General features: G+C 36.5%; 1 protein-coding gene across 1 annotated transcript in view; it reads right to left on the reverse strand.

Moving 5' to 3' along the window:
* Positions 1 to 1,695: 1,695 nt before the first annotated feature.
* Positions 1,696 to 16,801, reverse strand: part of TENT4B (terminal nucleotidyltransferase 4B) — a 39,166-nt gene continuing 24,060 nt past the window's right edge. The window contains 10 exon segments of the mRNA XM_050311228.1: positions 1,696 to 2,935; positions 4,101 to 4,265; positions 4,850 to 5,037; positions 6,702 to 6,805; positions 6,907 to 7,033; positions 7,616 to 7,829; positions 9,094 to 9,222; positions 11,100 to 11,207; positions 12,230 to 12,350; positions 15,075 to 15,121. Coding sequence (XP_050167185.1) covers positions 2,756 to 2,935; positions 4,101 to 4,265; positions 4,850 to 5,037; positions 6,702 to 6,805; positions 6,907 to 7,033; positions 7,616 to 7,829; positions 9,094 to 9,222; positions 11,100 to 11,207; positions 12,230 to 12,350; positions 15,075 to 15,121 — 1,383 coding nt within the window. The 3' untranslated portion in view covers positions 1,696 to 2,755.

Here is a 16,801-nt window from a genome sequence, read left to right on the forward strand (position 1 = left end):
ATAAACTGCAGTAGTTAGATTAAACATTTATTTTTCGTATATTCACAAAATCTTCACAAAAGTATTGAAACTCAAAAAGGAATTAGACTTGAGTCAAATACAGAGATGAAATGTACAAGACAAATGAGCAGGCAAACTAAAAGGTCTTGAAAGTATTTTACTTCAGATTGAAAAATGAACAGTTCAACTGTTCCGTTTAAATAAAGATTTGCAAGATATACAGTATTTTATGAATACAATGCTGGTCATTTGAGGCAATGTAAAATACCTCAATTATTCCTTCATGCTTTTTTTTTTTTTTTTTTTTTCTTTTTTTTTTTTTTCTTTTAGAAAGATACTGTTTACCAAAAAGAAACTTGAGCAGTCCAGGAAAAGCTATTTTCCATTAAATTTATGAAAACCATAAATTGAGGCAAACCTAAGATTCCCAATGGAATCAAGATTATCTTCCCGCTACCACCACCTTAAAATTATCACATGCTTATTGGAACACTAATATCTGCACCCTAAGAGTACATTTGCTTTCAACAATGAGGGTGATTCTTTTAAAAACACTTCAGTGTGGTAAATGCGATACAGATCTTTGCAAGTATTAATTTTTTGGAACAGTTTTGCTAATAGCAGCTAACAATACTGGATTAATATAATTTATAAATAATTGTTCCCTAAGCGGTGAACATAAGTCTACACATTCACAATAATCTAAAACAAAATAAATACTTGGCTATGCATAATGTGGTACAACTTTTACTAGCTTCTATGAACAAAAGCTGAACATCTTCTTGATAAAATTATCTGATCAAATTAAAATATGAATCTAAGAATTAAAAAAAAAATTGTCAAATTAACATCACTTAAGCTTAGTGTTGGAGTAAATGTTACAACTTTCTGTATTTTTGGAATATATATATTTTCCTTTTTGAAGTAAAACACTTTAACACATTGAAAATGTTTATTAATTTAAGTGATAACACCAGTTCTGGTCTTATTTTACTTTAAAAATCATTGCACTCATTAGTGCCCATTAAAGGTCAGGTTGGTCTGTAGTTTTCTGCAAATGTATATAAAAAGAGTTTCTCAAAGCCAACAGTACTTTTTATAAAAGCATCATCTCAGAACCGCTGCATTAAATACAGCCACGTACGCCAAGCACAGACTTTCCTCTTTAACACCATACGTGAAAATAAATGCCACTTAACTCTCCACCACCAAAGTGTCCCAACTCCTGTTCCAAGCTATGCCTGTGAGTGCAATCGCAATTTCATTCGCAGTCATGGCATCAAAGGTACTGCAACCTAGACTTGTAATGTGACTGAACCACACAAATGTGGAGTTTAAATGAAATGATAACTAGGTCAATGAAGAAATACGATGAGATATGAAAGGTTTGGGTCTTTAAGGCAATACAAAGTATACTTCATTATCTGAAACGGTCGTTTTGTTTTTTTAATAATTAAGTGTAAATATAAAAATGCCTAAGAGGGGAGTGAGAAAAAAATACTTTAATTGTAAAATTTACTTAAAGCTTCAACAGTTATCATCTCCTACAGGAGTTAGCAAAAATATAAAAGACAAAAAAACCCAGACCTGGAAGGGGGAGGAAAGGCACAAACAAGGAGGCATGGGATTAAAGCAGCCCAGGAATGCAAACGTCTGTAACAAACTGATTTTCATAGTTTTGTTGTTTTTAAAACCAAAAAAAAAAAAAAAAAAAAAAAAGAAGAAAACAATCACCACCACCAATCAAACGAAAAAACCCCGAGTGGCCTTATGTTGTTTCTTTAAAAAAAAGAAGAAAGGAGGGAGGAGAGACCACTATGGGGAGGAAGAGAAGGATGCAGCTATAAAACCCCATTGCCTGAAATGATGGCACTCTAGAAAACAAGGTGAAGGTTACTTCTCTGAGATGACAAGCTCAGTGTCTACACAAAGTACATGTACACTTTATACAAATGAAAATCTTCATTTGCCACCATAAACCTTTCTTTCAGAGGAACAGCTTTTGCAGATCAAATGTTCTATCAGATCTTTCAAATGCCAAGAAAAGAAATTCTGAGCAATATAACTAGTAATGTCTCTTTATATGGATGTTAAGATGACAATTCAGATTATTTTCCAAACTAATCCTGAGAAAAATTTATGTTTACAATTTAAACAGTAATGTTATGTAAAAAGTATTAACAAATCCACTATTACAAATGTCAGTTTTCCTATATGGTCATCTATATATACACAATAAAATGGTAAGTATATGCAAAAATAATTAAAAAATCATGCACAAATTACTTTCACCTTTAAAGGCTGGGTTTCCCTCAAAATACAATTTTTTGCCTTTTTTTCCTATTTTTTTGTGTTTTATTTGTTTGTTACCACCCCCTAGACACACTGAGTACTACCTCTACAGGTCAGCATGAGCTGATGGGAATTACATTTATTTTACATTCAAGCTTTTATATTCTAAATGACCCTGTTGTAGCATATGACTTATCAAATGAGCAGCCTTTTTCCTCTTAAAAAAAATTTTTTTTCCTTTTTTTCTCCATTTTTTTCCTTTTTTTTTTTTTTTTTCCTCTTTTTTTTTTTCTGCAGTGATCAATCTTCATGTTCCGTTCCGTGGCGAGCTGGGAAAAAAAAATGCAGTTGCTAATCTATGTCTGAACAGTCTGAAGCTCCAGAAGAGATCCAAGGAGTCACTATCAAACTATCCTGTAGCATGAGATCATTGCACACAGAAGAACAGTCATAAAGTAGGCAACTATCTACAAAGGTCTGACAGGGCTGCATCCCTCTTGTGTTTCCTCTTTTTGCCGTGGAAAAACTGATGGTGTGATTTGCTGCCTTGATGTTGTTTGTTTGTGACTGAGGTACCGTGGTTTGAGTTTGTTGGACCTTGGAAGCCTTTGTTGGAAGAGCGAAATAACCGTGCAGATCCATGCTGAAACAGAAAGAAAACACGGTGAATCCACGATAACAGGAAACAAGCGTGGCAATTACACATCCCTGTTTCTGGATAATGAGGATGTTACCTTATGAAAACCTTACACTTGAAAAACTTGCTATGGCAGAAGGAATCTGGCCATTGCTGAGGCAGCAGCACAGCACTGCCCATCTTCCACTTTGGGGATTGATAACAAATGTTCATCTCTAGATCCAAAACTATGCAGGTCCAGAGAAAAGAACAGAGCACTTGGAATTTTGGAAAGGATAGAACTTTTCTACCATTTCACAGAAAAGTAAATCCATAATCCAGAGGAACACTGCTCAAATCTCACCCAGGACTAATTTTATACCACATCTTTTTAGAGATATAGAGTATCTCAGATTGTGCACATTCACATTCCAGCCTGGAATTAGTCCTGCCTAATAACACAAAAACACACTCATGGCATAGGCAAGGCCCAGTCTGTGAACTGTCTCATTAGAAGCTAGAGACAGATCATTAGCAAGGAGGCGGCATGTGTTTAGAATTATTTTCAGGAATAATATTCCAGAAGATTCCAGACTATTTTTCAAATTCAAAAGTCTCACATTGTGTCAAAGAATAAAAATTTAAACCGCATATATCCAAAGTATATTGTATATAGAGAGGAATATAATATTTCCAGAACACTGAGTTGCCATAGAAGCATTCTTAACATGAGAAATCCCCTAAATGCACAAGCTCTGGTAGGTGTCATCATAAAGATATTTGTCTAAAGGGGCAAATCAGAGGGGATTTCACGTGTCAGCAAAGAATCTTAACCTCCCTTAATGGAAGGCAGCTCAACAAGTATCAACAGCTAACAGAGCAGCCAGAGTTTTAAACATATATTTGAGATAACTGTTTTTCACTGGGTGTAAGTCAGTTAGTTCTCAAATTCTGCAGTCAAAACTTGACTGATGTGCTTTTTGCAAAGAGGAAATGGGTGCAACACAGCTCTGGTAAATCTAGATGTCCCTAAATAAAGTCAGTCCAATTTCGCCTGTTTTAAGGCTGGGAAAGCCACAGATGCAAATTCATCTGTGCAAGCAAAGAAAGAACCAGGTGACTTTAGATAAAATCCAGTGCTGAAAACCTTTTAGTGGGGTAAAGGGGAGGTTGTTTCAAACATTCCACAAACCTGAGATTTGTTCGTGTTGCTGGATGTATTGGCTGTTTGGCTATTTTGTGTTTTCCCACTCGACTGGGAGGATTCCAGTGACACTTCTTGTGACCCCACTCTGTTTGTGGTAGACTGACGACAACTCAATTGTTTAGAGGTTTTGCAAGGTGTTCCATCAGAATCCTTCAGGAAAATGTAAAGTATTAGTGAGTTTTTCTTAAGAGTAAGTTTTTCTACAAGTGACTTTTCCTTTAAAAATAAACCTAACAGTGGACAAAACTCAAAATATGTTTATTTTAATGGATATTAAAATTCTTTCAATCCAGAATTTTTACTGAGTAAAACAGACAGATTTAAAAATTTATTGATATGTGATTCTGATTTTGAGATTTTCCTTTTATTTTTTAAATAGAATTCCCAAGCAGATTTTTTTAAAGCTTTTTGCTTTTTTGTTTTTTAAAGCATGTGGCTTAGGATTACCAGTCTCTTTTTGTTTTTGAAATACCATTTTCCCAGAGAAAAGAGAGCTATGGAACTTTGTATCTGCTACATTTACTCTCTACGTGTATTGTGTCAAAAACACACTGCAACTTATATGTGTAGAAATTGCGTAAGAGTTAACATCTTACGCAAGTTAGGATTCTGGGTGAAATAACTAACTAGGACTCCAGGCTTCCAAAATGTGTTCTGTGGTGATCCAAATCAGGGGGGAAAAACCCCAAAGAAATTTAAAAAAAAAAAAAAATCAGAAAACCTCCAGTACTTACTACATCACTAGAGCTGGACAGTGTAGACGATGATGATGATAAAGGACCTGACGAAGAATTTGAAGAATGTTTACTAAGTGTTTCTGAAGTTTTATTTCTAGGTTTTCCCAGTGCTTCATTCTCTTCAGCAAGGTTATTGTTGCATTTGTCTAGCTGCTGAGTATCTACTATCAAGGTTACTCCATTACCTAGTAAAAACAAAACAGAAGCATCACCACACACTAACTGCTGAAGTATGTTGCCTTGGGTTTTTGTAATATACCCACTAAGATCCACAGAACCTGTTACATCCTGCAGGATGTGCAGAGACACCTGCACACACACACTGAACACACATGGCAGGTGTCTGAGCACACACTGCAGGCAGCACCTCACAGAGGGCGTGGTGCCTTCCCAACAACATCCATTGATGCACACTCTGAAAACCTGGGCACTGCCCACAGTTCAAGATGGAAATTAGAGCAATAACACACAGAAGGTGGCAGTAACAAAGTTCAGGTGGGCTGCTTCAGATTGTTTCATGCCATGCTTCAACAGCACTCAAATACAGAGGTTTAAATTCTGTTCCTATATGCCCAATACTCAGCAACTCCCATTTTATTTCTGCTGGAGCTGATAGGATCAGAAGAACTTTATACGATTTCCTACACTGAAGATACAAGATACAGAACTCTCACATCTCACTAACTTCTGTCTTAATTAAAAAAAAAAAAAAAAGAACTAGAACTTAAATCCAAACTAAACCTACAAGACAACCACTGTAACAGTCACCATTACCTTCTTAATAAGGGGTTATTTTCATTATTTTAATTGCTGTTTTATCTCACATAAGACACTTAGGAGTTCCTTCTGATTTACATAACATACATTTGTTGCCCCACTAGCTGTATTTGCATGGATGTAGCTAATAGGGAGCTAAGGATTCCTTGCAGGATTGACCAGCAGTTCTCTGCCATTCCTGGGGGTACAGCAGGGCCACAAGGGCCTGAGAGAACACAAATGGCCCAGAGCACATTCCACTGACAGGTACAGTGAGAGAAATCACTAACACAGGTTCTAAAAACAAACAAACAAAATCCCAACGTTGGGGAAAGACTGGGTAGTTGCATCATGTACTAATTAATCTCTTACAAGAGAAGACTTGTAGAAGGTAACATTCTAAAATTAACTGGAGACTATTAAAATTAATTTTAGTTTGAAAATTTCCAGACAGCAGATACACCTACACCAAAAGAGGGTGGCAACTGACTGCTGAAGTCAGAACATGGGCAATGGATTAAAGATGATTTTAAAAGACACTGTCACCAAGTCCTATGGGTATATTTTGTTTCCATTTGTTAAAAAAAAAATAATTATTGATATTTCAGGATTTTCCTGTTTAAAAGGCTTATTCCACTTATACAGTCAATCCTGGATTAAATATTACTTCTGTACACATATGATATGTTAAACTTAAAAATGAAAAATAAAAGAACAGAGGGTTAGTATTCAGATTTAAACTAGCATTTCCAGTAATTCTTTTTAAAACCTTGTCCACATTTAAAGGACAAAGGAAGTGTAACAATGACAACATTTAAATTGGAAGTTTTTCCAAAGTCTCCTTTTGGAAGGCAGCACTCTTTACAGACCTCTCTATTGACCAAATCTATTGCAGTAGAATAAAGACGAGGCCGTTTTACTCTCGTACAAATCTAACTTTTCTGGATGAAAGGATGAGAATACTGAACAAAAGAAGGAAATTCCTACTAAGATGCACACATTGCCTTATGTAAGGCAAAAGCAACAATAAAATCTGTATGATCAAAATCTGCAGGAAATTTCCCAGTCTCAGCTCAGTTGAGTCAAAACTTACCATTACACGAAGACTCTGTCCTGCTCTGCATTCCCCACTGCTTGGATATCCAGTCTCTGTATGTGGCCACTTCTTGTGTTACTCTAATTATTCTCCCTAATATACTGCAAACCAGGAGAAAAACAAAACCATCACCACAGTTAATTTTTAAGACACACAAAAATATCAGCAAATAATGTCTGAGATTTAGACATGGAAAATTTACCTTTCCGTTTCGTTGTTGGGATAATATTTAGCTATTGGGGAAACAGCATGGCTCAGAACAACATAGGCATAATCAAAAGCCTGTTTCACTTGCATGGCACCATAGGAACTCCTCCCAACATCATTACCTTAAAATAAGAATATAATAAATAAGATTGAAACTGTGATTATCGCCTTTCAGACAGGAGACATCAGTATTTTTTAAAAATTGCCTTTAAGTCCCAACTAACTGCAGATACTTGTTGTAGAACAGAATTAATGAAGCGTAAATATTTGAAAGAGCTTAGAAGATGTATAGATATTTATATTCACAGAAATTCCAAAACAGCAATTCTCTGGGTAAAAGTGCAATACATGAAGGAAAAAATAAAATTAATAAATTATTTTAAAAAAATTTAAATCCTGTACTGAATATATTACATGTATAACAGTACTGTCCTGGGTGACATTTTTCTAGATCAGAAATGTGTTAACTCTCTTCTTGAAACTGCCCCTGACTCGCCACTTCAGCAGCCACCTATCACTGTATTCTGAGGAGATCTTGTGTTCCTACGCACAAACAAACGTTTGGTTCTTGGTGGTCATTCCATCTGTTATCTACCTATAGATATACAGTCACATACCTAATTCTTTAACTCCACTGGATTAAGAGCTCCTCCCTCAACCCCTCTTTCTTACTCCCTATGTTAAATCTTGCCTTATGAGGATACCTGGCTGCAATGGATCCTCGATGTACAGCATTGATGGTCTGTAGCCATCCAACATGCTTTTCTGCACTTCATCCTTGGCAACATAAGAGCCACCATCCTTTATTCGGATTCCAGTCTTCAGATAATTGAAGTGACGTCCATATAATTCAAAAAACTCTATTAAAAGAACACCATAGTTGGCATTGGGCATACAGGCATCTTCCCTGGGATGCAGCTATTAAGAAGAGAGAAAAAAAAAATCATATTTTTAAGACTTCAAGTTTCAAGTGCCTTTAAGAGTCTTCTCTTTCTCACATAAAATATGTCCAAATATAGTATTTTCTCTTGATAAAGCAGTTTTGCATCTTTAAATCAAGATGCCATGAAAATTTCTATAAACTAATTACCTCTTTAAAAAAAGGCTATCAAGCATTAACATTTTTGTATTTGAACTTTCAGTCCAGTAAGTGAACTTCCAGCACTAATGGCAGGGATCTTGTGAGAAAGCAAAGATATTTGCACCTCATAAACCTGGGTCTGTAATACAAATACAGGCTTCTTATGTGCACAGCTATACCCATGGTTCCCTCTGCTGTTAAAGTAGCGGCCTTAGAAACTATGAACAAAACCAGCTCCTAATTTTAACATAATAGGAAACCTGACTTCTTTTCTTTTCCTTTTTGCAGGAGCAAATGGAAGTGCTATTAGTCAATAAAAGAAAAACTTGGGTTGGGAGAGAATTTGGTTTCTTTTAAAAAGAGATACCTGTTGCCTTAATTTCTTTTGTGCTCAGCAGGCAACTGCAATAGCACTCAGCAAACATTGAGCTCCAGTTCCAGACTCAGGTTTAAAAGTAACTACAGTCTGGAAAAGTACAGACTTACAGTTACAGACACACATTTCTACAGTAACATTTAGTTCAAGAGGAAGAATGAGGCTGATACAGCCAGAAATCACTACTTCATATTTGTACAGTATTTTCCTCCTCCAGGCACAACAATATAGATTGAGCTCATGCATTTTGCCCTATTAGATTCAGGAGAAAGTTGTGAAACACATTTAGAAACCTAGACAACCAACCACAATTCCATTGCTTTCATTAAAGCACATACAGGGCAGATGACCTGGAAATCAAGTGTTACAAAGGACAGCTGCAGGTAACACCAACCAGGTAACACCTGGAGCTTTTCCCAACTAAGTTACAAAACATTCAAGTTGTTTTAGTATGAATGTCAAGGTCATATGTATCAATATTGTATGTCAGTATCATGTGTATCAGTGCCTGGCACTGATACACAAACAGATGTTCTAAACATCTTTCATACCAAAAGTATCAGTATGGGACAAAGAACAGGAAAAGACAGGTGGGATGTATCTACTTTTAAATGAAAAGGGGTGCAAATCCACAAACATGATAGTTTAAATTATTAAATTTAAGGGTTGATCAAATTTCTTCTTCCTTATGGACCAGTGGTATCCACAGATTCCGTGAAGCTTACCTGAAGAAAACTGACAGCCATTAAAAAAAGACTATAAGAACCGATTCCACCTGTAAAGACTTCATTGAGGTCCCTCTGCAACAGGAACTGTTTCAATACTAAAACTAGAAAGGGTAATACAGGATATTTCTGAAAGAGAAAAACAAAGATGTTATGATACTGTGGTGCATGAATACAATGGATGCTAAGAGAGCATATTGAAACTATCTGTTATATTCAGCCTTAAAGCCATGTACAATTCTAAGCTATTATTTTTAGCAACAGGGAGAAGCCAAGTGCTCTGTCTGTGATCAATACAGTTATTTACCTCTTCAACTCTGGAGGCAGATTTAACAACAGCAAAAAGATCATAAAGTAAGAATTAATTTGGTTTGAATATATAAATATACCTGCTTTTCTCATACAAATGAAAAGTATTGTAAAGGAAGAACTACGGAGATCTATAACAAAACCTTCCTGATACAACTGTGGTGATAGCCCAAAGTAGGCCGAAATTTCTGTCCTGCAAGTATTTGAGATGCCCAGAGTTAAAAAAAGCCCTTCAAAATTACTAAACTCAGATAACATTTTCAAAGGAGCCAAATACTTACCTTTGGATACCTGGTCCTTTGATAGGTCTATCCACATGGATTGCCTTAGAGGTGTGCATTTGCTGCACGTGCAGAGAACATGGACCCTTTGGACAGTAGTGGAGGCTATGCCTGCACTCTGTATGCCCCTTCACAGGGGAGGGGCAAAAGAGGCTCAGTAATATCACTTTTATGAACTCAGAGCCAAAAAGTTCCTTAGTGTCAGACATGAGATGTGGATCATGATGTCTGTGATTGCAGAATATTAAAGAGAAAGAAGAATTTCACTAAGAACTTCTCTGCATGAGCCTTATGGTGAGTATTGGGAGCCCGATTTAACTGAAGACACCAAAGTCCCTTTTTTGAACTATTAAGAACTTACGGTCACAAGCTGAAGTGTTGAATAACAGTGTATACCAAAATTCAAAGACAGGATTGTTCTCAGGAAACTGCATACCCAAAGAGAAACAGGCATTTCCAAGGCTAATACCGAATATGACACCTCAGTTAGACACTGAAAACTATGAGGGACAAAATAGGACCCACGAGAATGCCCTGCACGTGTTTGATGGAGAGCACCTCAAGAACACCAGTGAAGTCCCTTGGCAAATACACATCAGGATTTCTACAAGTTAAACAAAGGACCCTCCACAGCAGCCACACCAGGCTCAGTTCAAGGCCAGCTCTTATCTACTACACAGCTACTTATCTAGCTACCAAAATATTTCTGATTCTCCTGCTCTCCAGTAGTTTGGTTAAAGGAACAAAACAGCCAGTATTAGAACAGCAATACCTAAGCACTTCGGTGAGACTGAACTGCACTTCACTTCCCTAAACAGAACGTGAAAATCTAAGAAAAACTATCTACTGCTTTTATGAAACAATTACTGTGAGTGTCCAATGCACTGAATAGGGGAAGGGAAGGGAAGGAAAATAGTGTAATGATACTTCAAAACTTTAAATACAAAAGCACAATAATCCTAACAAAATGATCCCATATATTAAACTAACTGTAATATACCTATGATACATGTACTAGAGAATCTCTGAACAGTAAGTTTAACTTATTCTACTTCATTAGCATTGTATGCTGAAACAATATTCAGTCCAGAACAAGATGATTTGTAATTCCTCAGAAATGTGTGGTTATTACTAATTTTGAGTTCTGAGAACCACAGCTAAAAGAGCAGAACACTGAAGACAGAGATTAGTGCATTTTCCTTAATGATTGTACCGTTAAAACCACTCCATACTTTCTTTGCATATTTTAATATCATCATGTCTTTTAAGGCAATATACCTAAAACGTAAGAACATCCCTCAGTAGTATTAGACAACAAAAAATAACAGAATGAAAGTGTAATGACGCAGTCAAACAGGAAATAAAGTTAAGTTATCAAATAATCAGCTCTGTAGTTCTATTATAGTTTTGCCTAACCTTGATAAAATCTTTGATGAGCTGGGCTGCTTTAACCCCATTCTGTACATTAAAGCTTATATCAACTTTTACTTCAGTGAAGGAATCTGTCAGTTTAATAATAGGTACCTGCAAAAAAAGACAGGTTAAGTCAATACAGGTTTCCAAGACACATTTGGTTTCATTTATACTTATATGCACCAGTAAAACTGAAATGTTTTATGAATTTGTAGAGAGGAAGTAGGTAGAGAAATCAGGACTCCTACTTATGAACTCACTCTCCTTGCCAATCTGTTTACTTAAACTTTGCTTTTCTAACTCATAAATGCTATTTTCAATTTACTGTCCTGTTGAACAGAACTTAATGCTTCATCTTCCACTAGAGATTTTTGATTGGTTTGGGTCAGTAGCTGGTGCAGCAGCTCAGCCCTGATGGGAACCACAGACACCAGGGGGAGACAAACTCTGGAGAAACAGAGAAATGGTTCCAGAGACTCCAGAAATGACAACTCGTGACACTGGGGTCATCGCTCCCTCACCAAAATTGATTCAAACAATAAGCACAGATACTGAGAGCATTCTGATGTATCTCCACCTGAGTAGTTGCCAAATTACCTTTACTAATAATAGCTATGAATTAGACACCTGTTTAAACCCCAACACTCTTACATACTCTTAAAATTAGCAGAAGGTAGGAAATAATAACAATCAGTCCTATTCTGTGCATGACATACCATTACCTCTTCACAGAAGAATGTATATAGTATTTTATGTGAATATTTATTTTGCCTGCTTACTTGCAAAAAGAAAAAAATAAACAATTTACTTACGTAAAAACCCAGTCCAGAAATTCATAACATTTAATCACATTAATTCACAACAATGACTAGTCTAATCTCTCTTAAAAGCAAGTGTATGTTGTGTGTATGGGATATCAGATGATTTCCCCAACAGAAGAAATACTTGTTATTACACTATCAATTATTTTGTCAGTAATAAAAACCTTACTTAAAAAAGTACTATTGGTTCTATTTCAAATTTAATGTAACAAAATAGTTTCTTCTAACAAAAATTCATTCTTTTCCCAAAGATCTATCTTTGATTTGAAATTTAGCTTCTAACAAAGAAATACCCTCTTCCCCCAAACTTACAGTTGCTTTATCTAAAACCTTTACTGAGTTTTCATCTGCTACATTGTGCTTTCTCAGAGCCTCTTCCAGGGTCCAAAGCGGTAATGCCTCCCATTTTCCAAACACCACTAAATCAATATCACTGAAATGGGAAAAAAAAATAAATTATTCAAATAAAAGACCAACACAGTTAAAATATAAACAATTGACATCTATACATCTCTAGAATAAGGCTGACAGAATGTAGCTTAACCAAATAATTTTCTGAGGAAATGGATGGGGATGAACACCAAGGGGAGGGGACAGATACACACACAGTTGGGCTGCAAAGCCTAAGATTAGTCTTCTCAGGCCACACTGTGAGTAGAGAGAGATCAGCTTCTCCAAAATGATTCAGAGCAAGAAATGAACTTGAACCACCATCTTTGGCCTGTATTAACCACTAATGCCAGTTTAACAATCTGTCACTGAAAGGGCAAGTCCTGTTCCCCATCGTCTCCTCCTTTGCTCTAGGTCTGGTGGTTGCCCAATCCACAGCAAATCAGTTCAACCTGTCACTGGGTCTGGTAGAAACCTTCTTCATCCCCTCTTAAAGAGCCCCCAGAATATTCTGGGCTAATTTCCTGTCTCTTTGCATCTCAAAGTTGGTTTTCTGCATGATCAATCAGAGCACCAATGGGCACATGGCAACCAGCTGTCCTGTACTGCCAAGAACAGGGAGCAGGGAAAGGAAAACCTGGCAACTTTGACTTCAGGAAGCAACAAGCTGTTAAATAAGATCAAACCACCTAATTAATTTCACTCATTAACTCAGTTCCTTGAAGAGGTGTCTCCATCCTGCTACCCTTCCTCCCTGTGCACACACATTCATTTGACTATACAGGGAGTTGACACCCTAATTCAGTCCCTGAACCCAAATTCAAAAGGTGGCTGGTGTCCCAACCAAAGCCAGTGAGGAGTACTGTGACATCCTGAGCTTTTTCCTCTTTGCTCTCCTACTTCTTTGATTTCCCTGCTTAGTTGGGAACACAGAGGAGGTGAGCGTGTAAACCTGTAGTTATGTTAGCAGGACACTTCAGTGATACGGAAAACTGTATAACAGAAAACACACAAAAAAAATCAGGAATGCTTCCTCCCCCCTATAGATTCTACAGGTCTGCTGATTCACAAACAACACTGCTTTAACAGTCTCAAAGAAACTACATCTGCACTAAATGAACAAGCTCTTGCCAACAAGCAGTGCCGGCAGCAGGAGTTCAGCAGCAGTTCAGACACAGACCATTTGTCTGACAAGGACAGCTTTCAGAAAACTATGTTCAAAACCAGCTTGGAGAGCAGGAAATGCTGCTGAACATTTCTCTTCTAATCTAAATTAGTGTTAAACCCACTGCTGACAGTTAATAACAGGAGGCCTTTTTCTGATGCACACCGAAACAGAAAAAGCAGCTCTGTTGCCACCTTGAGTACAGACACTGCCTGCAAAAGAACAGAGATCCAGTAGCTAAACAACTGTGTGCACAAACCTTCAACATGAGCTTAAGTAAATGGATATAAGGCAAATAGCACAGAGAAACAGGATTAAAAAACCACTGTAGGTCTTCCTGAATCGCAGAGCCTGAAATCTAAACTAACTATACAGTTACTGACAGGTCAGGAAAACCCAGGGCGAAGAGAAGCTTTGACAGAAGGCAACAGTGAATTAATAACCAACACAAATGCAGGTTATTTTGAAAGTCTGGTAAGCACAGCCACAGGAAGGTTTGTTTGTGAGTTTATGTACTGTATTTGAAGTATCTGCATTTGCTCTCCCCCCAAAACCTCAGCTGAAACAAATACCGAAGCAAGGCAGTATATGAAACCAAACAGACAACAGCAGAGCATTTTTGTTACATCACTTTCAAAACAATCAAGCATAGTAAAAAAACTATCAGTCAAGTGCATTACCAGCATCAAATTTTATTAAGCCTATTTGAAATCATTGAAAAAAAAAAGGCCAAGAATGAGGGCAAATGTGAAAACAGTGAGTATTTATACATCTAACTTCTGGCTTTTCAAACAGACACTGAGCAATTCAACTTCTCTGCAACTCCTAAGACTAAAGCAGATGCTAAAGCATCTGTCAGGTCCCTTCTTTTACAAAAAGAGATGAAATAATGACAAGGGTATTCATCACCTGCAGTCAGTATTAGATGTCCTCATATTCCTGAAGTACAGAACTCTGTTCAAGTGCTATCCTCGGAATTATGCAATTTAAATGCATTTGTACCCTGCAGCCACTTAAGCCTTTCATTTCTATTTAATTGTTAAAAATACTTACAATTTCTACACAGAAGATACCCTTGTCCCTGAGTAATGATTTTTCTTTATGAAAACTAAAATAATCTCCAAAATAAATTTGGAAAAGGTAGATGTTGACTGTTGTACAGGTTTCACAAAAGAAGACTGAAAGGAAAAAGCCCATTCTGTATGTAATCTTTTCTCTTCAGTGCTAACACTAACAAGGTAATGTTAAAGGTTTCAATTTAGCTATCTGGAGACAAAATTTAGCTTTTCTTTTAAAGCCAATCTCTTCTTTTGTTATTAACGAAGCCAAATCACAACATAAGGCTTTTTTGAGCACATGGTAATTCAGATCCTTTTACTGATACATGCAAAATCTATATAGACGAGTTACAGCTAATATTATTTGCTGTAATCCTGTACACTTTGCAGAAAACTAGTATCTTAACACTTTCTTAATGTAACAAGTATCAAGTAACACAAGTAACACAGACACTGGGAGAGCAGATAAATCACCCCAGGGGTAAAGTTTCAACAAGTCATCTTTTCTTTCTTGCACAGAATTTACACTGAAAAAATTACTAACCTTGTAGGCAAATATAAACCAGTTTTAAAACTTCCAAATATCTGCACCTGAAATACAAGAACAAGATATATATGAAAACAAATTTTAAGGCTTCAGAAGACAAACAAGTTCTATTAAGCTGCTTGCAAGGGCTGGCTATTGCTACCCTCCATTGGTAGATTCTGGTACTGCTGACAGGCACTCTGAATGCTCCTGTTAAAGCATTCATATCTTCAGTGTATCATAAAGGGCTGATTTTCATTGTTATTACCCATGAAACTCTAATAACTTTGACTTTTCTGTTAAAAAAAACCTCCTTTTTAATGCAAAAAACTGTCTTCATGACCAAATTTGGCAAAAACCCAGAAACCACAAGATTTCGAAACACTTAAGGATGACAGAACATTTTAAAAAACCAGCAACAGCTCAATTTGGTTTTTGCTTTCATATCTCAAAGTATACCCTTCTGGTTTTAAGCATTTTCTAAGTTTAAGTTTGATGTATTCCCATTGCTTTGTATACTTAAAAAAAATTATATCATGACCCTTTTTTTTCTGAATTACAAAGCAAGTAGCATAACGCTGTTTATTTCTGCTTAAACAACAAAGTTTCGTCAAGCTTTGCATCCCACAGAATTATTTTATTATGCTGGATTTTTACTATCACTGAAGGTGTAAATCATCAGGTTTTCACTGTAAGCTGTCCAAAACCTCGCTCTCATTACTTAGGGAAGCCTTGCAGGAGGTCGGACTCATGCGCTGAGTCTCAAAGGGGGGCTGGTGAGACTTCAAAGTAAAAATATCTACACATTTGGACTAATTTTCAACCAGACAGTCTTCTGATGTGTTTCCTGGAGCCACCTTATACAGACTTGAGTATTCTGCTTTAATGAGTCTCATACACTAGCTTGATTGCCACCTATTTGGATGTCAAGTGACCCACTTTTTATGGTTTTCCCCCTTCAGGATAAGAAAAAGGGGGAAACAGGAAGAGATGATGTTTTGCGAGTGTCTTAATAATTCAGCAGACTAAGAAGCAGTTTGATGCTTCTTCTTTATTATCACTTCATCTTTTTACCCCCTCATCCCATGCCCAATAAAAAGTACATACACAACTTAATGTTGAAAGTTCATAGCTTTTCAAACCAGCAAAGACTGCAAGAGATGCCACTGAATAAGCATCAATATTGCACTAGATCTTAAAAAAAGCACCACAAGGCATCACAAAGCTAAGACTGTAATAATAATTATCACTATTTTTAATCCAGAACAATATTAAAAGCACCCTCTATGAAATGGGGTTCAGTCAAACCAGGATTTATTTGGCCACCAAAAACATCAGAAAACTGCTTTTGCACAATAAAATGACCACTGATGGGTTCAAAAAAAACTAAATGTGCTTTCACATTATCAAACAAAACAGTGTGTTCAGCTGAACAGCAAAGAGAGCCTTTATTGAATAAACAACCCTGAAAGTATTCATAAACTTACTGATACAACATATATGACCTTTACTGAAAGGAATGAGACAACATCTGCTCTTGTACAATAATTCAGAGTATGAGAAACATTGAACAATTCTAAAAGAAACCCACACCCACACTTCAACCTCTCTCTCACAAAATCTGGAAAGATAAAAGAGGAAGAATGGTGAAATCAGAACACAGATTGTAAAGGATTTTGATTTATTATCAATTTGGAATTTAAACTCCCAAAGCTCTGTAGCCATGCACACATTTAAAACATCCC

Source organism: Myiozetetes cayanensis, unplaced genomic scaffold (assembly GCF_022539395.1).
Source record: "Myiozetetes cayanensis isolate MyiCay16 unplaced genomic scaffold, myiCay2020 scf16, whole genome shotgun sequence".
Taxonomy (NCBI): domain Eukaryota; kingdom Metazoa; phylum Chordata; class Aves; order Passeriformes; family Tyrannidae; genus Myiozetetes; species Myiozetetes cayanensis.